The sequence below is a fragment of the Strix aluco genome, chromosome 5 (genome assembly GCF_031877795.1).
Source record: "Strix aluco isolate bStrAlu1 chromosome 5, bStrAlu1.hap1, whole genome shotgun sequence".
NCBI lineage: Eukaryota > Metazoa > Chordata > Aves > Strigiformes > Strigidae > Strix > Strix aluco.
Window position 1 is genome coordinate 7,308,580 of NC_133935.1, and position 22,731 is coordinate 7,331,310.

The following is a 22,731-nucleotide window of genomic DNA, read 5'->3' on the forward strand; positions in this document are numbered from 1 at the left end:
TTAGGGGGGTTTCCGGAGAAGGTGTTAAGAAGGCTCAAGTAATTGGGCATCCATAGGGACCACACTGATTATTTAACTGCTGTAAAGTTTTAGAAAGATAGCTTTCCCATTGTCCTTCATGTGATTTAAGGTATTTTTTCAACAGTCCATTGGCTCGTTCGACTATACCATTAGAGTGTGGGTAATCAGGTGTGTGAAATACTCACTTTATTTCTTCTTGTTTTGTCCATTCTTGTACTTCTTTGCCAGTAAAGTGTGAGGCATTGTCACTCTGGATAGAACCAAGGACAGGTAAAATTGAGAACCATGAGGAGAGGCCTCAGATGGTATTCTGTCCATTAGCTTTTGGCATCTGGTAGCTGTAAGGAGTCCAGATATTATTTCTATACCTGTTAAAACATACTTGTACCCAGCAGAGGATTTTAAAGGACCAGTGTAATCAATTTGCCAAGTAGACCACAAAGTTTTTCCCTCTTTAATGTGTAAAGGTGGTGCTTTGGCAGGGTGATCCATTTGCAATTTTAATTTACACCGGGGACATTCAGTATGGATGGTTCCACATGTTTTTCTATTAAGGAGCCAGCCTCGGCTTTGAGATGAAAAGTGCTTCTTGACCTGTGTGGCCTAATTTTTGATGTAACCATTCTCCCAATCAATACCATGTGGGGTCTGAGGAATTTTCAGTGTCTGTTTTCCTAATTTTTGTCGATTCACCTACCTCTTGGTTCCAATTTGTAGCTGGTTTATTGTCATTGGCATGAGCTTTTACCCATCCTATTTGGAATGGTGTTTTTCTGGCTAGTCTAATAGTAATTGCCAGTCTTCATCTCTCCAGATTGGAGATTTATTTATGTCCCAACTTAGGGCTTCCTATTGACAAAGCCACTGTGTGGCACCTGCCCAAACAGCGTAAGAGTCCACATATATGGTTTTTGCTTCATTTTGTGCTGCCAAAACAACTGCTCTTAATTCTCCTACTTGGGCACTGCCCTCCCCCTCTTCGATCACTTGTTTACCAGTTTTGATTTCTTAATGTGACAGCTTTATATTGCCATTTACCATCCATTCTTTTTGCTGAGGCATCCAAAAACCAAACACCCTCATTTGGTGTATCTTCAGTGAAGGGGGGTGCATCTAGAGTTGGTGAAGGTTTAAATGGCTGTTGTGATGCTAGTGGGTCAGTGTTAATAGGCATTTGCAATTTAGAAACTTTTGGGTGTCCTTCAGTCAATTAATTGCATTTCATCTGCTATTCTCATTAGATAGGCATACCATTTCCTAATTGTAGGGTTTTGTGCAATTCCCTCTGGGGGAGCAGTCCCTTTTAGAACTGTGTCTAATAAATTAAACTGACCTCTAGTCCGAACAGCTTGTTCTTGACGTATTTTCTCAACTTGTTTAATTGCAGAGACTAAAGAAAAAAGACCCTTTTCCCACTCAGAATATCTTTGTTCTGTGTCTTTCAATGCAGTTGAGCTAAACAGCGAAGGTCTTTTCGGTCCATCAGGACCAGCCTGAAATAAGTTACAGTAAGTACCATGTTCTGCAAAACCCCATTCTGCTCCATGAGGATGGACAGGTCCTAGCGATTGGTATGTTTTTAATTCCAGTATTAGCGTTTTAATTGCTTCTTCATGTTCTGAGTCCCATTTCCACAGTTTTCCCTTTCATAAAAGTGAATACAGTGGACAGGCAGTGAGGGAGAATCCAGGTACATGTTTTTTCCAATATGCTAAAGTACCCATTAGTCTTTCCTAGATTGGGGCATTTGTGGTTGTTCTATTTTATTTAGAGTATCTGGTAGAATTGCTGCGCTTCTAGCAATCCACCAAGTGCCCAGAAATTGCACTTTTTTGCTTGGTCTCTGGTATTTTTCAGGTGGAATTTCAATTTTTGCTTCATGCAGTTTGCCAAACTGTTGCTGCCACTTCTCCCACCTTTGCAGGAGAGGTTCCTCCAATTAGAATATGATCTATATACTGATACAGTTTTACATCTTCAGAGAGTGAAATTGTCTGTAAAAGTTCGGTAAGTGCAGCATGAGCAATTGTGGGGGTGTTACCATAAACGTCGGCAGAGGAACTCTTTGAGACTCGTTTTGGAGTGTTAGAAAGCAGGAGTTCTTTATTGCAGCACTGGGCACACACACGAACAGCTTCGCTAAGCAGCAGCTAATATACAGTGAGATTTATGCGTATTCATAACTTATCCGAGAAATGAGTTACATATGCATTAAATTTCCTGGAACTAATTGCAGTATCTGCATCCTAATTACCCATGCGCTATCTTGCAGGGTGGTGGTCTCGAGGGGTCATTGGTAGTCTTCCTCACCATGCTGGTTGCTCGTTGGTAGTCTTCCTCACCTCAGTGCTCACGCATGGTCACAAAAGGTCTGTTTAGGAGGTGTTGTGCAGCTGTGTTGTGTCTTGAGCTGGTTTAATTTGTCCCGTGCTTGTTCCTGTTACCTTCAAGAATAGGCCCTGACTATCTTATTTATTACTGTGTTACCTTCAAACCCCTTTCTTCTTCACGAAAGCACCAACCTTCTGCTGTGTCTGCACATACCAGAAGCTACATTGACACTGACCTCATTTATTCTCAGTAAAAAAAATGTTTAGCAAGACAAAAAAAAAGTTAGCAAGATATTTTGGCTTGCAGGTGAGTGTTTATATCCCCAGGGGAGTTTGTTAAAGGTACATTGGATACCCTCCCATGTAAAAGCAAATTTTTCTTTATCATCCTCCTTCAAGGGGACCATGAAAAACATCTTTTACATCTATCACTGCCATCCAAGGATGTGCAGCAGCTTGTAGTGTAGCTGTTAAAGTCACAATATTAGGGACTGCAGCTGTTAATGGGGCTGTACTGGCATTTAAGTGCCGATAATCGGTTGTTAAACACCATCTCCCATCCAGTTTATGGACTGGCCAAACAGGAGAATTATATGGGGAATGAGTCCTGGAAATAATTTGTCATTTTTCTAAATCTGCAATTACTTTAGAAATTCCAGTTTGGGCTGCAGCAGAAACTGGATACTGTGGGACGTTAGTGATTTTTGATTCAGGAAGTACTGGGGCTGCGCAGAGTACACAGACTGTGTACTCTGTTGATTTTTATTAGGGTGAGGGTTGGCATTTGCACCTAAAGAACACAAACTACCATCTGGCAAACGCCAGGTCCAGCCATTCAATGCATCAAAACCTGGGGTATTTTCATGGTGCTCTTTGATCACAAAGCAAAAAGATGTTAGAGACTTTTCATCAGGGAGCTATAAATTAACCTTTGTTGTTTGACACACAGTGCTAGTTCCCATAACTCCTTTTGCCATGCAGGCTGTATGTCTAGCTTATCAGCATCTCGCTATGCAATTATTGAAATTTGTGCCTCAGTATCAATTAAAAATTTTGTTTATTGTTGTCAAGGACCAACTGGAATTAGAACATAAGGGCCATTCTCATTTAACCATTGACAGGCTTTTACTTGCCAGACCAGCAGGCCCAATTGCCGTCCAGGCATTATCAGTTTTTTGGTCTTGGGTTTTGTGACTGATCCCCGTGAGGGAGGAAAGGGTTATCTCTCCCCCTGGAAGCTGGTGATGGAGGCACTGGAGCATTTGGGGTGTTATGTTTTCGAAATGCCTGAATTAGACTCAGAATAACGCCAGTAGGCTGTCTCTGACTCGCAGCTCTAGGAATTCCTAGTGACAATGATTGTTTCCATAGTCCGTTTCTCCACTCCTGACCCCTAAATTGTTGGTCAGAGGATTTTGTTCTTGGGAATCATTTCAATGCGATTGCTTAACTTGCCTAACAATGTGACAATGTGACTGGGAATTGTGTGCCATCCCATTTCTCAGGCATGATTCATAGTTTTATACATTCATGTCACCCAAGTGGGCAATTCCCTCTGTTCTAATTCTCCTTCCTCACCACTTCCAAAAGTCCATGTTATGTTTGCCAACTTGCTATAATTTAAGTCTCTCTGGATCTCATCTCATTTTGCAATGAGGAAAGGTTTGAGTGTGGCAGGGGCTCCTTTTATTGGTGGTTTAAGTATAGCAGGAGCTACAGGTGCCCAAACAGGAACATCAATAGGCTCACACTGATGCACGGCTTGAATATAGGCAGCCTTTGTAAAAGCTGTGGAAAGCTCATTTAGAGATTTGATAGGTATTAACAGAGGTTCTCCTCTCTCTAAGGCATTGGTGCCACCAGCCCAATATGCCACTCTGTTAGTGAGTGCAGATCATTCAGGGGATGGGGGCCCGCATTTAAAAAGACACCAGGACCCAAATAACCACTGGCTTCGTCGTCATCTACTAAAATTCTATCTCCCCTGTTTAGAGACACTCTCTATAAGTATTCAGTTTCAGTTTCTCCAGGCTTACGGCCATAATGATCTTGTAAACTGGCCATCTGAATTGGATCAAACAGGGTTGTTTTACTGATGCAATTTCTCACACCACATGGAGGTGCCGTTGATTGAAAGTGGGAGGGACTCAGGCGGTTGAAAATAATTATTTACATCTGAGATATTATTATCTGAATCACTCCAAATATTGCCATCCCAGTCTTTGGGGGACACAGTTAATTTTCTGATTTGAACTATATTGGGGGGGTTGGAGACTGCAGTAGAATCATTTTGATGCGTTCCCCTAGTTTTTCCTGGTTTGATTTGGATTCCTTAAGTTTTTTTGCATCTGTTCTATTTTAATTGATAACAGCAGCTCGGTGGATTTGTGCCCTGCAATCTCGCCTTGTAAATCTTGTATTTTATGACTAAATTTTCCTCGTTCCTGGCAGGCAGCTTCTAGACACACTCCCAACATTTTATAAATTATACAATATATATAAAACTGTATTCAAATTACAAGATATATATAAAATGCATCTGTTCCAACTTTAGTTGTACCTCTAGCATTAGTTAACTGTTTTTCTACCTCTTCCCAGTTATGCCAATCATTATATGCCCAGTCCTCTGGGAATGTGCGATTTGGTTGGACACCGTGTTTTCGTAAGTATTCGGTGATTTTACTTGTCATCCTGCTGACTACGTCAATTTGTCGTGGATGAAAGTATTAACACGGTAATGATTTAGCAGCATATCAAGATTTATTAATGACTAGCAACACTTAATCCTTAACCAATTTAATTTGGTAAAATATGTTATGTTTGAAATAATGACTTAACTACAGATTTGCAGATGACAAGATTCACACTAACTTACTGAACGGTACCTTTAGCCTATACATATATACATGCACATTCACAAACACAAATTGTATAAACACACAGACAGACAGAAGTACATAGATGCAGTGCTCTGAGGAAGGAAAACATGAAAAAGACCCATATTTATCGGAAGACAATCAGCAATCCCACTGAACCTTCAGCTTCAATGGCCAGCACTTGTATACTCCACCTTTTGGACATTTTGGAAGCCAAGACCAATCCTCTGCTCTCCGATATTGTTTTCCAGATGGTCTGAGACAATGTGAGAGCAGCAGGCGTACCATCTATCCAAAGGGATGGATGTGTCTTAACTATCAAAATGAGGATCTAAGTCATTGCTTCAGAGAGTCTGGATACAGATCCAGCGCCTAGGCAAAGAGCATGATGATGTAGAAATAGTGAAGGTATCCAGGTAGGCACACTCAGAGTGATTCTGTATGTGGAAACTGAAAACATACAGAAAGAAAACAGTGATTACTAAATAATTTCTACTGCTAAGCCAAATATTCTAGTCTGCTGTAAACCAGAATTTCTGCTGAAGTAGTTTCCAGTTGACTTTGGTCCCTTGTGATATGGTAGTTTCAGGTGCTAAAAGCAGGGAGAGTGATAATCATGTTAGAAAAGCCTGTTTAGCTCATGCAGTGTTGCATGAATCTCCATTTCCATGACCGGCCCATACCAGGTAACATACAATAACAGGAGGAAAGACAAAGGACAGTTTAGGATATACCCTGCCTAGAATTACTGAGGTCATAAACACTCTGGAGAGCAAGACAAGGGGAACTGCTGTTTGACAAGCCTGACGCAGAGCTGATGTAGCCCACACATTTTATAATATAAATAAGCGGAAAATCTGGGTAGTCTGCAGGTTGTGACAAATGCACTAAAGCAGACACAACTTTTCTTATGAAGCCGCTTAATCCATCTTAATCCATCTGAAGATGATTATTCCCTCATATCGGCCACTTCATTCTCATTCATCCCTAAAAAATGTACATGCATTTGCTAGATATTGTGCATTTCAGGAAGACGAGCACTTGTATCCAAAAATTCTGAAGATCTGAAAAGAGACTGAAATACCTACACTATGTACTGAAAAATATGTATAAATTAAGGTAAATAGGGATCAGTAACATTATCTTGATGTGCTGCTCTACGAAAAAAACCTCTTGAGTCAGGGACCTCTCTATTTTGATGCTATTGGAGTTAGGTCAGTAATAACTGCTAAGAGTTCATTTTTAAAGTCATAGTTATAAAACACAAGAAAAAATAAGAATCCTGATAGACATAACATTGTGCTGTAAACCCTAACTCTACATTTGTTTAAATAGAATTTTTTTTAGATTTAAATCTGGCCAGTGATGTCAAGAGCCACAAGAAAAGCTTCTACAGGTACGTCAGCGATAAAAGGAAGACTAGGGAAAATGGGGGTCCTCTCTGGAAGGAAACAGGCAACCTGGTTACCCAGGATATGGAGAAGGCTGAGGTACTCAATGACTTTTTTGCCTCAGTCTTCACCGGCAAGTGCTCCAGCCACACTGCCCAAGTCACAGAAGGTAAAGGTGGGGACTGGGAGAAGGAAGAACTGCCCACTGTAGGAGAAGATCAGGTTTGAGACCATCTAAGGAACCTGAAGGTGTACAAGTCCATGGACCTGATGAGATGCAGCTGCTGGTCCTGAGGGAACTGGTGGATGAAGTGACTAAGCCACTGTATTTGAGAAGCAGTGGCAGGCCAGTGAAGTTCCTGCTGGCTGGAAAAGGGGGGATATAACCCCCATTTTTAAAAAGGAAAAAAAAAGAAGACCCGGGGAACTACAGGCTAGTGAGTCTCACCTCTGTGCCAGGCAAGAACATGGAGCAGATCCTCCTGGAAACTATGCTAGGGCACATGGAAAATAAGGAGGTGATTGGTGACAGCCAACATGGCTTCACTAATGGCAAATCGTGATTGACAAACTTGGTGGCCTTCTATGATGGGGTTACAGCGTTGGTGCATAAGGGAAGAGCAACTGACATCATCTACCTGGACTTGCACAAAGCATTTGACACTGTCCCACACCACATCCTTGTCTCTAAATTGGAGACACATGGATTTGATGGATGGACCACTCGGTGGATAAGGAATTGACTGGATGGTCACACTCAAAGAGTTGTGATCAACGGCTCCATGTCCAAGTGCAGAGCAGTGACGAGTGGGGTTCCTCAGGGGTCGGTGTTGGGACTGATGCAGTTTAACATCTTTGTTGGTGACATGGACAGTGGGATCGAGCGCAGCCTCGGCAACTTTGCTGATGACACCAAGCTGTGTGGTGCAGTTGACATGCTGGAGGGAAGGGATGTGCCATCCAGAGGGACCTGGACGGGCTGGAGAGGTGGGACCATGCCAACCTCACGAAGTTCAACAAGGCCAAGTGAAAGGTCCTGCACATGGGTCGGGGCAATCCCAAGCACAAATCCAGGCTGGGTGATGAGTGGATTGAGAGCAGCCCTGCGGAGAAGGACTTGGGGGTATTGGTTGACAACAAGCTCAACACAACCGGGCAATATGTGCTTGCAGACCAGAAAGCCAGACATATCCTGGGCTGCATTAAAAGAAGCGTGGCCAGCAGGTTGAGGAAGGTGATTCTCCCTCTCTACTTTGCTCTCGTGAAACCCCACCTGCAGCTCTGGGGTCCCCCATGCAAGGACATGGACCTCCTTGAGAGAGTCCAGAGGAGGCCACAAAGATGATCAGGGGGCTGGAGCACCTCCCTTATGAAGACAGGCTGAGACTGTTAGGGTTGTTCAGCCTGGAGAAGAGAAGGCTCCAGGGAGACCTCCAGAGAGGCCTTCCAATACCCAAATGGGGCCTACAAAAAAGCTGGAGAGGGGCTTTCTACAAGGGCATGTAGGGATAGGACGAGGGCTAATGGTTTTAAACTGAAAGAGGGTAGATTTAGATTAGATATAAGGAAGAAATTCTTTACTGTGAGGATGGTAAGACACTGGCACAGGTTGCCCAGAGAAGCTGTGGCTGCCCCCTCCCTGGAAGTGTTTGAGCAACCTGGTTTGAGCAACCTGGTCTAGTGGAAGGTGTCCCTGACCATGGCAGGGGGGCGTTGAAACTAAACGATCTTTATGGTCGCTTCCAACCCAAACCATTCTGTGGTTCTATGATTCTATTATACATGTTGGACAATCACAAGGAACTTACGAGTCCACCTTCAAGGCAATATCATTCTCCCAGTAGAAGGTTTCACCTTTCTTGCGCAATCCAATCCAGAAGTCATCTATTTTCAAAAGCTTAGCTAGAGATTGCTAAAAAAAAAAAAAAAAAAGGCATTTTTGATTTTTGTCAACATGAGCTCTTCCATTGAAAAGCAAATTCCTGCTGTGATTTTTGAGGAGGACTAGTTCACTACTGTCATCTAGAACACTTTCATAAGGATTTCACTGAGAGTTAAGAGCCTAATTCTGCCTTTGAATTGACCCTTATAGTATCATAAACTTCAGTGAAGCTATTCAGTTCTATACCCTTGAAAATTATTACTGTTCACTACACACAAAACTACCCAAATACCATGTATTGGTTGTTTCTGTCTATGTATGTTTATCAATCTCTACATATGCAGCTTGGTCTAAATAGGCTGGTACATACAGGTACCTGCATTTCAGATGGACATATGTGAACTCCTTCCGTTCCCAATTATTATTTCAGTAATTTAAATTTAAACCTTTTTATCTGTGGTTGTACAGATAAAAAGAGTAGAAGACAGTTCACTGCTCCAGAAGTTTGCAACAACATGTATCAAACACAGCAAAGAATGATGGAAGATAACAGAAACAGCACTTGCAATGGATGAATATTACAGAACTCCCTGCAACAAGCTATCTATCATTAGACTCAGTAAACTTAAAAATGAAATAAATACCAGCTGACAGCATGGACTCTAATGGATGTGGGAAAGAGTGCATCCTTATACTCCTCCACTCTCCCCTAGCAACTTCAATTCAATCCAGTTCAGAAGGAATTGTCTCCATATTATCATTATTGTCTCAGAAATACCATTTTTGCAGTTTTTAGTGTACCCTCCTCTGGTCTGGCTCACACTATCCAGTGCTAGAGACCAGACAACACATACCACAGAGCACTAATCCAGCCTAGTAAGCCAATGTCAGTGTTCCTGTGCTTTTCTTTCATAAATTGTGTCTACAGTTTGTAGGTGCAACGTTTTTGAGCAGCAGTTTAAGTAACACCAATATCTGCTTAGCTGAGTATTGCAGGAACTGAATCAGAAGTGAAGCTTTCAGGTGTGTAAGGAAGAGAGGCATTTGCAAATCTGGTAAGAGGTGATCACTCACAGGGCAGCAATGCAGAAGGGGCTTGTGGAGAGGGGACAAGCTGGCAAAATTGGTTGGAATTACTGGAAAAGAAAGAGGTCAGATGATGGAATAAAATGAGAGACCATATTTAGTAAGGGACTCATACCTGAGGTAAGAACTAGGCCCTGCATCTTTCTCATTATTGAATTTCTTGTTGCTGTAAAAATATTTATTAGCTCAAGTCAAATTCACATGTGACTTAATCTGTGTAATTTCACTGAGGTTTCCTCAATTACAGTATCTGCTACACCGTTAGTATGTACCAGCCAACTGGAAAAGTAGCCTTTTGACTTCAACAACCACAGTAACAAGAAAGCTCAAATGTCAATCTACCTAAAAGCTAACTTTCTGATGAAACTAGTTTCTCATTGACAATACTCAAAAGACAGCAGATCTGTAAAAGCATATTACAGTTTTAGTAACATGCAGTAGCAAGATGTCACTAGCATTCAGCGACTCAATGCAACTGGACCATAATAGTGGCAAATCAAAGTATTTTAACAAACTTATTAGCATGAGAAAATGTCCAAAACAGCTTCATATGGGTATATTCCCATGGTATAAGCATGCATCTCCAAGAGGCATCATGGCATATCTAAAAACAGATGCAAGCAGACAAAGATGGATAATTTCCACTATGCTGAGAAATGGTTTTCAATGTTTGCTTCCTTATAGAAACCAAAGTATCCATCCATTTGTCTGTACTGGATGTCGGACAGATTCATACCTGCTTTGAAGACGAAGGTCCATAGGACAGAAAAGTAAAACTAGGCAAACTGATTCATAACAAAGAGCTTTTCATAAACATTCAAGTCAAATCCAGACACCAAAGCAGTGTGGGGTGGCTGGTACCGCTGCTGCATGTGCGGCAGCCAGTCAGCTACTTCCAGTGACAAAGCGGGTACCTCCCACTGCCTGAATTCACATGGCTTACTTATTTTACAGAGATTTAAAGGATAAGCATTGCATGCAAAAAAAAATAAAAGCTTTGCCAAGAGAAGAGAGAGATACAGAAGTTTCGTTCCATTTTGTTATTGGGTTTTTTTCCCATTACCATTTCTTTCTGGTTTTCAAAAACAGCTAGCAAGGATTGATTCTTAGCGCAGAAGGTCTGACTAGATGTCCAGTTTTTTTCCTCCTCTGAGATGAAGTAACATTTCTTTTTGTAACCTATCCACTCGCTGGGGCACTGTTCAGGAGGAAATTTTCCATAGTGAGATCCCCCATGTCGTACAGCTACAAAGGAAAAGAGAACAAAATTACTACCTGGTAAAATCTTAGCATTCATGAGCATAACTCAACCTGATTATTTGGAAGCTACACTAGCTGCCAGAAGAGAAGCCAAAGGAAGGGCAAGGATCCTAACCTTCCCTGCCTTTCAGGCACTGTCTTCAGCTGAGAAATGTGAGAGCTGGGGGCTGCAGCCTAATTATTACAGTCAGAAGAATATAATTAAGGTTTGGAAAACACTCCTGAATTTTTGAGAATTAGAGGCATTGACAATTGACGATTTATACTTGACACATTTTAAATCCAGTAACAGGGTAATAAACCTCATACTGTTAATTTATTGATCAAATTCATCTTAAATAATGAAGTTGCTTGAGTATCTACAACTGGTGAGATATTTCATGAAGACAAGTCGCTTTGATTTTGTATCAGACCTTTAAGTGTTTGATAAATCCGTGTGAAGGTAAGTAAATTAGGTGTTGATATGATGCTAATGAAATTTGTCTCTTAATGAAGAGGTAAAAATTATTATTATTGGCAATAATGTTTTGAAGAATGCTTCATTGGAGTTGTTCCCCAGCTTGTTTTGATGCCCCCTCTTCATCTTTCTGTCACAGCAGCTCTGTGGGGGCAACAGGACTCACTGGCATGTTTTGTTTCAGTGCTGAGTTTAATTTCTTGCAATGAAGAGAATTCATTTGCATTTACTTTGGTTTCTATATTCCAAACAAAAATAATCTATGGTTACAGTGACCTTTTCTGTGCAGCCTGGTGTCTTTTGTAACATATTCAGGCTCACACAGTGTATAAAGTGTATTTCCTCGGTCATCCTGCTGGGATCAAATCCAGACCTTTTGCACCCAAAGTGCTATTTACCCACTGCTTAAGCTTGGAGATGGCTAATATTGAAATGAAAGTAACTGGCTGCTATGTGAGTAGAGGGGCTTGCAGAAAGCGAATTGATCTCCCAGACTCTGCAGCCTGCTGCTGCCATGCTTGCTCTCTTTTCCTATCAGCTACTCTCTTTGCTATATGTAATTGGGGACCCCTTAGCAAGTCACTGGTGAGCACTGCCCTCACCTCCTCCAAGAAAATGTGACTGATTCCATTTAAATAAAAGCCTAACACAGCAAAGGAAAATCAACAGGGACAGATGTCACTATCATCCTCCATTTGTTTCCATGTATGTGCAGAGGAGGTCACTACTGTACCTCATGCTGTTATAGGACGCAGACTGAAGCTGTATTTAATGCAGAGATTTTAGCCTGGATATTAGGAAGTATTGTATTTCTTTCCAGAAGGGGTTGTTGGGCGTTGGAATGGGCTGCCCAGGGCAGGGGGGGAGTCCCCATCCCTGGAGGGGTTGAAGAGTCGGGTTGACACAGCACTGAGGGATAGGGTGGAGTTGAGACGGTCAGTGTGAGGTTAATGGTTGGACTGGAGGAGCTTCAAGGTCTTTTCCAACCTTGATGATTCTGTGATTCAAAAGCTGCCTGTGCAAACGGGGCTGCGGAGGCTCCACTGAGATACACATACACCCAGGGATTTGGATACCTCAGGTAACACTGCAGGCAGCACAGCCTTTGCTCCTACAGAAGAGTTCTGCATGGGATAGTGGGAGCACGTCTGGCCTCTGCTGCGCCAGTGGGAAGTAGGGGTGACTTCTTAAAAGTACAGCACGTAACACAAGCGGATTTTTAAAAACAAAAAGGCAGAATGATCCCCAAAGACTACACGTATAAAAAAAGACAAGCCACCTGTATTATGTAGTTGCCTTCCACACATGACAATAAAGGAGTCCTCAAGACCAGATATACAAGCAGCCCAAACGGTAAGTCTGGAGCCTCTGCCTGGAGATGCGATGCTGACTTAGTGCACTAGCTGGTATAATCAGGTAAGTTACTGGTGATAAGCACAAACAAGACATGCATACACCACATGCATGGCCAGGCAAGAAACTACACTCTTAATAGTAAGGATGCAACAGAAAGAAAAAAAAGTTTACAACTGAATCATCTGGAGGGAGAATTTTCTCTCCTTTTAAATTCTGCCTGGAGGTTATTCAACTTCATATCAACATCAAAATAACTGAAATAGTGATGGAAGCCCCAGGTTTTGTGACTCTACAGGCGCTACAGAGTGCTAATGCTGGTGCGCTTGACTGCTGTGATCCTGGAGCCCAGCAGTCAGAGGAAACTTATCTCAAATGGAAAAAGTCCCAAAAGCTTACCACATACAATGATGCACAGCACGAGTCCAACAAGTAGGCTTAGCCAAATAACTGCGAAAAAGAAGAACATTAATGGTTTTATATATATAAGCACTTAGGCTCAGGCTGTGTTTCAGTATCAAGTGAGAGCAGCAGGATTTAAGCTCCAGGTATGTAAATAGAAAGCACTACTGAAGTCAAACAGGGCACTCTGAATAACTGACATTTATGTAATTGGACAGTTTGATAAAATGGCCAGCTATCACCTAATTCGCATTTTTTTTTTGATCCGTATACACCCTACAGTTTTCCACAGATGTGCAGATCCCTGTATAGCAAATTTAAGCCTTCCAGTCCCAAGTTTATCATCTCCTCTATGTTTTGCAGACCTCGTAGCAATAATCTCTGGAGGCTAAGAACTTGCAGGTCATCACTAACTCCAGTCAAGCTACATTCACGTTTGGAAAAGAGGAGCACGTTCTCATGCGGTTCAAACATTAAAGGTTGAGGTTCAGAGAATGGTTGCAGTCTTGAACCAAATGCATTTTCTTCTTGCCACAAGCTGTCCTTCACACAAATTTCAATGCAGATATGCAAGCTCATCTGTTGCAAAGGCACAAACTATTTTCTCTAATGAGATGTGGCTTCACTTCCTACATCTTATCCAAGAGTATTTCATACAGGTAAACTACCACATGGAAAAATACCCACTTTCACACAAAAGGATCAAATATAAACAGTTCACACTTGGATCAAACGTAACGGTTATATTAATTTTTGTGGCTATGGCTTTGCCTAGAAGTAAACTCCCAGGTTTTGTCCTGTCCAAGGCAGGGGACCTGGAACGAGATTTGGAGGTAGACTTCATACTTCCTGCAGGAGGGTGTCTTACCTAACACCAAAGAAAAAAATCTTACATTTTTTCTGCAAGAACCACTCTTTGCAGAGCCTCCCTGTCTTCCGCACCCATGACCTAGCTGCCGCTTCTTGTTCAGTGCCTTGCTGGGCATTAGTGGAGTTCACCTTCCAAACAAGTGCTTGTTTCCCCTCAGGCTTCTGTTCATCTTCAGACTCCATCTACAGCTGGGAAACAAAGAAAGAAGCTACATTTAATGAGTGCTTCCCCTACTTCTATAAACAAGTGGAAACAGCAGAAATCCCGCAGTTGCCTTAGTTATTGCCTGTACCTGAGGGGATGAGGGCAGGGTGGATGGAGAAATGAGGAAACAAATAGAAAATAAGGAGCTTGTGCAACATATCTGAGGCCGACTGAAAGGAGAAGGTGGGCCTCAGATATGTTGCACATACCCTCCATCCCAGGGTGGGAGCCGATGGGGAATGAGAACCATAATGGAGGGAAAGGGAAGGACAGAGCAGATGGGAACAACGTAAGAGGGAAGGGATGGGGCATATCAAGACAGAAGGGAAAGGCCACAAAAAACAGAGCTTTCTGCTTCACCACTATGTAGTTTAAAGTAGTTTTGTCTGCAGGCAAAAAGGTCAGGCAATTTCCCAAGTGGGGCTGAACCTCGTCTGCAGAGGGAAATTCACTTGTGCTCAGTCCAGCGAGCGACGATTTCCTCACAGTTTTTCTCAAATCTCACTTTCAGTGACATAAATTTAACAGAAAAAGTCACCCAAAGAAGAATATGCAACTATAAACGTTATGGTGTCAGTGCAGAAATGTCAATTCATTTTCATGAGTTAGGTTATAACAGGGAAAAAAAAACCAAAACACTTCTCTTTAGAAAAAGCTTCAACATCTTTACTTTCATTACTGTTATTATTTATATTAACTGGCACATGCTTAAGAGACCTCCTCAACTCCACAAACTCATACCAGTAATTAGGTGCTAAAGTGTCTCTAAGAATCAGACTCCACTTGCGCTTGGTCCATCCAACTGTAATGGTTTAGCCCCTGCCGGGGTCTGAGACCATGCGGCCGCTGCCCCTCCCCCACAAAGGGAGTGAAATACAAAGCCCCGATCTGAGATAAGGAGAGGTTTAATACAGCAGTGCAATAGCAACACAACAAACAACAACAATAACACTAAGAATAATAGTAATAACAATGAACAGGGCAAAATATCTACCAATATAGCAGTGAGAGAAAACCCGGCGGCGCGAACCCCACGCGATCACCAATTCTTCCCACGCGATCACCGATTCTTCCCGCGCTCTGGCCGCCTGGACGTGACATCAGCATGGCATATGAATAACCTGGCTAAAGCTTCCTCCCCCACTGCTGGGGAAACTTAACCCTATCCTGGTTAAACCAGGACATAATCCACCTCTTTATTCTATACCATGTGCGTCACATCCAGCTGCCACTTAGCAATTAGCATTGACAAAGAAAAATTAACAAAAGCACAGTATAACTCACGGTGCGTTTTCACCCACAATCAAGTCCCCTTGTGGTACGCATCGGACCTCTCCATCCTTCTGCATCACCCACCAGGTGCACCCAGGTCCTTAAGTAAAGCAATCCCGTGGATGGGTTTGCCTTTGCCCGGCGCAGGACTAACCCAGACCATTTTTCCCAGCAGGTCCCTCATGCGCACCACAGGGACTCTATCCCCGTCCACAACACGTGGAAGTTTTGACTGAGCCGGGCCAGCTCGATTGGCAGATCCTCTTGTGTTCACTAACCAAGTGGCCTTTGTCAGATGTGTGTCCCAGTGTTTGAAGGTTCCACCCCCCATTGCTCTCAATGTAGTTTTTAACAGTCCATTGTAGCGCTCGATCTTCCCGGAGGCTGGTGCGTGGTAGGGGATGTGGTAGACCCATTCGATGCCGTGTTCTTCTGCCCAGGCATCTATGAGGTTATTTCGGAAATGAGTCCCGTTGTCTGACTCAATCCTCTCTGGGGTGCCGTGTCGCCACAGAACTCGCTCTTCAAGGCCCAGGATGGTATTTCGGGCGGTGGCGTGGGACACTGGATAAGTTTCGAGCCACCCAGTGGTTGCTTCCACCATTGTGAGCACGTGGCGCTTGCCTCGGCGGGTCTGTGGCAGTGTGATGTAGTCGATCTGCCAGGCCTCTCCATATTTATATTTCATCCATCGATCTTCATTCTGCTGGGGCTTCACCCGTTTGGCTTGTTTGATTGCAGCACACGTCTCACATCCGTGGATGATCTCTGCGATGGTGTCAATGGTGAGGTCCACCTCTCGATCTCGAGCCCACCTATATGTTGCATCTCTGCCTTGGTGGCCTGAGGTCTCATGGGCCCACCGGGCTATGAACAGTTCACCTTTACGCTGCCAGTCCAAGTCCACCTGAGCCACCTCGATCTTAGCAGCTTGGTCCGCCTGCTGGTTGTGTTGATGTTCATCAATGGCTCGACTCTTGGGTATATGGGCGTCCACATGGTGCACCTTCACAACGAGGTTCTCCACCCGGGCTGCAATGTCCTGCCATACTTCAGCGGCCCAGATGGGTCTGCCCTTGCGTTGCCAGTTGTTCTGTTTCCATTGCTGCAACCACATCCACAGGGCACTTGCCATCACCCACGAGTCAGTGTAGATATAGAGCCTCGGCCACTTTTCTCGCTCAGCAATCTCCAAAGCCAATTGGATGGCTTTCACCTCTGCGAACTGGCTCGATTCACCTTGTCCCTCAACAGCTTCAGTGGTTTCTCGTGTGGGATGCCACACTGCAGCCTTCCATCGTCGATGTTTTCCCACAATGCGGCAAGACCCATCAGTGAACAGGGCATATTGTTTTTCTTCCTCTGGCAGCTCGTTATATGGTGGGGCCTCCTCAGCACGTTTCACCTCTTGTTCTGGTGACATCCCAGCATCTTTGTTCTCTGGCCAGTTCATGATCATTTCCACTAATCCTGGGGGGTCGCGGTTCCCTATTCGAGCCTGTTGTGTTATCAACGCAACCCATTTACTCCACATGGCATCTGTTGCATGATGTGTGGAGGGAGCCTTTCCTTTGAACATCCATCCCAGCACCGGCAGTCGGGGTGCCAGGAGGAGCTGTGTCTCAGTGCCAACCACTTCTGAGGCAGCTCGAATGCCTTCGTACACTGCCAGTATCTCCTTCTCAGTCAGGGTATAGTTAGCTTCAGAGCCTTTGTATCCCCGGCTCCAAAAGCCTAGAGGTCGGCCTCGAGATTCCCCATCTGCTCTCTGCCAAAGGCTCCAGGAAGGGCCATTCTCCCCGGCTGCGGTGTAGAGCATGTTCTTAATCTCCTGCCCTGTCCGGACTGGCCCGAGGGCCACTGCCTGGGTAATCTCCTGCTTAATTTGTTCAAAGGCTTGTTGTTGCTCTGGGCCCCATTTAAAATCGTTCTTCTTGTGGGTTACATGGTAGAGAGGGCTCACAATCAGGCTGTAGTTTGGGATGTGCATCCTCCAGAACCCCACAGCGCCCAGGAAAGATTGAGTCTCTTTTTTGGTGGTTGGTGGGGCCATGGCTGTTATCTTGTTTATCACCTCCATTGGGATGTGGCAACGCCCATCTTGCCATTTTATTCCTAGGAACTGAATCTCCCTTCCAGGCCCCTTAACTTTCTGTCACTTGATGGCAAAACCAGCCTTCAGAAGGATTTCAATTACCTTCTTTCCTTTCTCAAAGACTTCCTCAGCTGTGTCCCCCCATACAATGATATCATCAATGAACTGCAGGTGTTCTGGAGCCCCACCTTTCTCCAGTGCAGTATGGACCAGTCTATGGCAAATGGTGGAGCTGTGTTTCCACCCCTGGGGCAATCGATTCCAGGTGTACTGGATACCCCTCCAAGTGAACGCAAACTGTGGCCTGCACTCTGGTGCTATTGGAATGGAGAAAAACGCATTAGCGATGTCAGTCGTGGCGTACCACTTGGCTGCCTTCGACTCCAGCTCATACTGGAGCTCTAGCATGTCCGGCACTGCAGCACTCATCGCTGGCGTAACTTCATTCAGGCCACAGTAGTCCACGGTCAGTCTCCATTCGCCATTAGGTTTTCTCACTGGCCATATAGGGCTGTTGAAAGGTGAGTGAGTCTTGCTGATCACCTTCTGGCTTTCTAGTCAACAGATCAGCTGATGGATGGGGACCAGGGAATCTCGGTTAGTACGGTACTGCCGCCGGTGCACCGTCTTGGTAGCAATTGGCACTCGCTGCTCTTCAACCTTAAGCGACCCCACTACCGAGAGGTCCTCTGAGAGGCCGGGTAAGGTGGACAATTGCTCAACCTCCTCCAGGGCAGCTATACCAAAGGCCCACCGGTACCCTTTTGGGTCTTTAAAGTACTCTCTCCTGAGGTAGTCTATACCTAGGATGCACGGGGTATCTGGGCCAGTCACAATGGGGTGCTTATGCCAGTCCTTCCCAGTTAAGCTTACTTCAGCTTCTAATAGGGTCAGCTGTTGGGACCCCCCTGTCACTCCGGAGATGCAGATGGATTCAACCCCACTGTGGCTTGATGGCATCAGGGTGCACTGTGCGACAGTGTCTACCAAGGCCTTATATTCTTGTGGTTCTGATGTGCCAGGCCATCAGATCCACACCTTCCAGTAAATCCGATTATCCCTTTCCTCCACCTGGCTGGAGGCAGGGCCCCTCTAATCCTGCTCACCATCACTCACTTGATCTAAAAGTGACTCCTGCAGGAATGACTTCCTGGTCCCCTCAAGAGGGTCAAGCATACTGTTGGCCATTCTATTCTGTCTGGGGGATTTCTGACTAGACACTGGAGCTGCATCTCTCTTGGAAGACTCCCCTTTCATGGTGGTCTTCCCTTTCAGTTGCTGTACTCGTGCAGCTAGGGCAGAAGTGGGCTGTCCATGCCACCTTCTCATGTTTTCCCCATTGTCGCGGAGGAAGAACCACAGGGTGCCCCGTGGTGTGACCTTCCACTGCCCTTCTCTTGGGTGGGGAAACGCCTGCTTCTAATAGCTGAGACATCGGCCCATGCAGGTGGAACATAGGACATGTCCTGTTCCACTTTCTGGAGCCTCTGAGACAGTTCCTCTACGGCTGAAACCAAAGCATGTTGGGAGGAAGGGAGACTTCCCTCATAGTGCCGGAGCTGGATAGTCACTTCATCCACTGTCTGAGTGTCTCGTCACCAGGATGCTACTGCTAATGCTTTGGAATGTCCCTCTGGTCCACTTTGCAGGAACTTCCGCCACATCAACTGTGTATAAGGGACCTGATCTGGATCCATTGGTGACTGCTCATCATTCAGATCACCATAGATCATGTCAAACACAGCCATTTCCCTGAGGTTTTGGATGCCTTTCTCCATGTCGGTCCACTTGCCTAACCGACATAGAGCATCATCCTTATAGGGGTACCTCTCCCTCACGGCGAGCAGGAGTCGCTTCCAAAGGCTGAGGGTTTGAGCCTGTTTCCCTATTGCCTTGTCAATACCAGCCTGCTTGGCTAAAGGTCCCACCTGCTTGGCCTCTCTCCCCTCCAATTCCAAACCAGCAGCTCCACTATCCCAGCACCAGAGCAACCAGGTGCAAATTTGCTCGCCTGCAATGCGGCTGAAATCCTTCCGCATATCTCGCAACTCACTGAGGGATAGAGATCGGATGATTACCTCCGGCTCTTCCTCCTGCTCTCGTGATGGGCCTGGTTCATTATCACCCTGTACATTGCGAGGGGATTTTTTGGTATATTTGGTTTTCCGTATCGGGGCCACTGATATTGGTACTGCTTGTCCCTCTGGCTCAGCTGCTGTGCTGGTGGAGGCGACCAGTACTGGCACTGCCTGTCCCGCTGGCCCAGCTGCTGCACCAGTAAGTTCACTTTCAGACCCTGCAGCTCTTTCGCCCCCTTGAAGGCAGTGATCAGTGTTAAGGGCAATGCGGTAAGCATGGGCAAGCCCCCAGCACATCGCCAGGATTTGTGTCTCCCGGGGTTTGTCAGATTGGCAGCACACCTTTTCCAAACACTCCACCAGTTTATCAGGACTCTGCACTTGTTCGGGAGTAAGATCCCAAAGCATTGGAGGTGACCACTGACTCAGGCACTTGCCCATCTTTTCCCACACACCCTGCCATTTATAACTATCTGCCCCCGGGGCAGGTTTCAGGGTGGTGCTATTGTTGGAGAAGTACCGCATGGCCCAAAACAAGATCTGGCAGACATTTAGGAAGCACAGAGCCGCAAGCACACTGGCCTGGGTGCTCCAGGGATAGTTGAAACTCTCAAAAACTGAGAGAATCTCTTCCCCTGGCTCACCCACAGACGGGGTGAGACCCTTAACAAAAGCCCAGGCAGCAAACAGGTACTGGTTCACCCCCACAAGCAGCGAAACGAGCCCATTATAAGCAGACAGTAACCAGTAGAGCAAAATAAAGCCCTTGACACATTTTCCACCGACAATAAATGCCACTACTAGGAGCACAGAGTGGATATGAGGATTAATCCAGCCCCACCACGCAAGCAAATTGCCCAGCATTGCAAACATTTCTTATCAAACAATACAAGTAAAAATAGAAAAATTACACCTAACAGATTGCTCTAACACACCTTCTCCTTTTGTCCTTATTTCAGTCTTCTCCAGCCTCACGTTGGGCGCCAAAGTTGTGGTGGTTTAGCCCCTGCCGGGGTCTGAGACCACGTGGCCGCTGCCCCTCCCCCACAAAGGGAGTGAAATACAAAGCCCCGATCTGAGATAAGGACAGGTTTAATACAGCAGTGCAATAGCAACACAACAAACAACAACAATAACACTAAGAATAATAGTAATAACAATGAACAGGGCAAAATACTTACCAATATAGCAGTGAGAGAAAACCCGGCGGCGCGAACTCCACACGATCACCGATTCCTCCCGCGAGAACACCGATTCTTCCCGATTCTTCCCGCGAGAACACCGATTCTTCCTGATTCTTCCCGCGAGAACACCGATTCTTCCCGCTCTGGCCTGGACATGAGGCTCATGACGTCAGCATGGCATATGAATAACCCGGCTAGAGCTTAGAGCTTCCTCCTCCACTGCTGCAGAAGCTTAACCCTATCCTGGTTAAACCAGGACACCAACAAAAGCGGAAAGAAACAAAGGCTTGGAATTACGTTCTGCAATAAAGTGCTCTTTCCCCAAAGACGCTTCTGACTGCCCCAAACACATCCCCAAAACACGTTTTAGTGCCTGGATATTCGCTGTTTGGTACACGAGTGTATGTTTGCTCGTGGGCTGGGCCTCTTGCCTCCAGCGAGCATGCTACGCTTTGTCACTGTACTGGAAACGCACTGGGTTTGACTCCAGCCGCAGGGATGTTTCTCCTGAACCTTCTGGTCCACACTAGGGAAAAGTCTGTTCCCCACCCTTGGCTTTTGGGATGTAACAGGGAGTAACACAGCCGGCCGGGGGTCAGGAGAGCTACCGGGCTCTGTAACACAAGGCATTTCTTGAAGGCAGGTGCTGGCAAAAGAACGTTTGGAAGATTGAAGAAAAACATGCAGCCTAAAGGCCAGCAATTTTTCATTGAGCCACAAAAAAAAATATTTCCAATTCTGAGAGCTTGAATCCAAAATTAGCTCTCACTTTTTGCGACTTTTCCATTTGAAGGAAACACCAGCAGGAGCTCTGTTTGCTCTTAGGCCACAAAACAACTGCAAGTGAAAGCCCCAAGGTGTAGGCCACGCCCCCCGCTTTATACGAGCACTTTCTCCTGTTCTTCAGTCCTCATTTTCGTGCTCTTTAATCCTCACTTTCCTTCTTTGTCCTCATTTTTCTGCTCTTCAGTCCTCATTTTCGTGCTCTTTAATCCTCACTTTCCTTCTTTGTCCTCATTTTTCTGCTCTTCAGTCCTCATTTTCCTGCTCTTTAATCCTCACTTTCTTGCTCTTTAGCCCTCACTTCCTGCTCTTCAGTCCTCACTTTTCTGCTCTTCTGCCCTCATTTTACTGCTCTTTACCCCCCACTTTCCTGCTCTTTAGCCCTCACTTTCCTGCTCTTTAGCCCTCACTTTCCTCCTCTTTAGCCCTCATTTTCCCGCTTTTCAGACCTCACTTTCCTCCTCTTTAGCCCTCATTTTCCCGCTTTTCAGACCTCACTTTCCTCCTCTTTAGCCCTCATTTTCCCGCTCTTCAGTCCCACCCTCCCGCAGGCTTCGGGGCTGGCGGGAGGTGCCGAGGGGCGCCGGGCTGGCCCCAGCCGTCGCAGCCCCCTGCCCACCCCCGGCGCTGCGGGCGGGAGGTGTCCGGGGACCGGCCGCCGCCGGCTGCGTGCGGGGAAGCGGCGGCCCCCGCCGGCCGCCCCGCGGGCACGACACCGGCCTCCGCCTTCCCGCTGCCTCCGCGCCCGCATGGCCCTTCTCTGCCCCGCCGCTGCCCGGGTCCCCACCCGCCCCTTACCGGGGCCGCCGTCGAGGGCCGAGGCCCTGCTCCGCTCCGCCGCGGGCACCTCCCAGGGGTGAAACCGAAAGCAGCGGGCGGCTTCCGCCCCGCGACGGCGATGGAGGTGGCAGGCGGCGGCGAGGCCTCGTTCTCCCCGTCCCGGCGCCGGGATGAGCTGCGACGGCTGCGGCGGCTCCAGCGGCGGTTCCACTCCGACCCGCTGCTGCCTCGGCTGCCGCCCGGGGACGGGTCCGCCGCTGCCCGACGGTCGGTGGCGCCGACGGGACCGGGACCGGAGGGAGAGCGGCGGCTCGGGGCGGCGGCGGCTCAGCGGAGGCGCCGAGCGCGGGCGGGTGAGCCGGGACGGGACGCAGGGGACGGGGGCTGCGGCGAGGCCCCGGCCGTC

General features: G+C 46.1%; 2 protein-coding genes across 7 annotated transcripts in view; one reads left to right on the top strand and one right to left on the bottom strand.

Annotated features, from left to right (window-relative positions):
* Window positions 1-2,096: 2,096 nt before the first annotated feature.
* LOC141923963 (C-type lectin domain family 2 member B-like) lies at window positions 2,097-22,480 on the bottom strand. Of its 3 annotated transcripts, none has more exons than XM_074825728.1 (7): window positions 22,344-22,480; window positions 20,760-21,005; window positions 13,952-14,117; window positions 13,056-13,106; window positions 10,650-10,831; window positions 8,427-8,530; window positions 2,097-5,677 (listed from the first exon to the last, which is right to left on the bottom strand). In XM_074825728.1, the coding sequence occupies exons 3-7, from the start codon at window positions 14,109-14,111 to the stop codon at window positions 5,572-5,574; spliced, it is 603 nt and encodes a 200-aa protein (XP_074681829.1). In that variant the 5' UTR covers window positions 14,112-14,117; window positions 20,760-21,005; window positions 22,344-22,480; the 3' UTR covers window positions 2,097-5,571. The 3 variants fall into 3 exon arrangements, with proteins under 3 accessions (XP_074681829.1, XP_074681831.1, XP_074681830.1); XM_074825730.1 differs by lacking the exon at window positions 22,344-22,480 and adding an exon at window positions 21,238-21,487; XM_074825729.1 differs by lacking the exons at window positions 20,760-21,005; window positions 22,344-22,480 and adding an exon at window positions 15,128-15,209.
* The window catches only part of LOC141923962 (C-type lectin domain family 2 member B-like), a 29,583-nt gene continuing 28,436 nt past the window's right edge, over window positions 21,585-22,731 (top strand). For all 4 annotated transcript variants that reach the window (XR_012623438.1, XR_012623437.1, XR_012623439.1 and 1 more), the window contains exon 1: window positions 21,585-22,678. Coding sequence is in view for 1 of the 4 variants with exons in the window: in XM_074825727.1 (XP_074681828.1) it covers window positions 22,444-22,678 (235 nt within the window). In the remaining 3 variants the exon portion in view is untranslated. The remainder of the gene's footprint in view (window positions 22,679-22,731) is intronic.

What these genes read in the sequence shown, in the direction of transcription:
- LOC141923963 (XM_074825728.1), bottom strand. Translation starts at nt 14,111, where the DNA reads ATGGAGTCTGAAGATGAACAGAAGCCTGAGGGGAAACAAGCACTTGTT. An exon ending in GTGGTTCTTGCAGAAAAAAT is followed by an intron (nt 13,107 to 13,951) that starts GTAAGATTTTTT and finishes TCTTTTTCGCAG; the next exon opens with TTATTTGGCTAAGCCTACTT. An exon ending in ATTGCCTTGAAGGTGGACTC is followed by an intron (nt 5,678 to 8,426) that starts GTAAGTTCCTTG and finishes GTATGTTTTCAG; the next exon opens with TTTCCACATACAGAATCACT.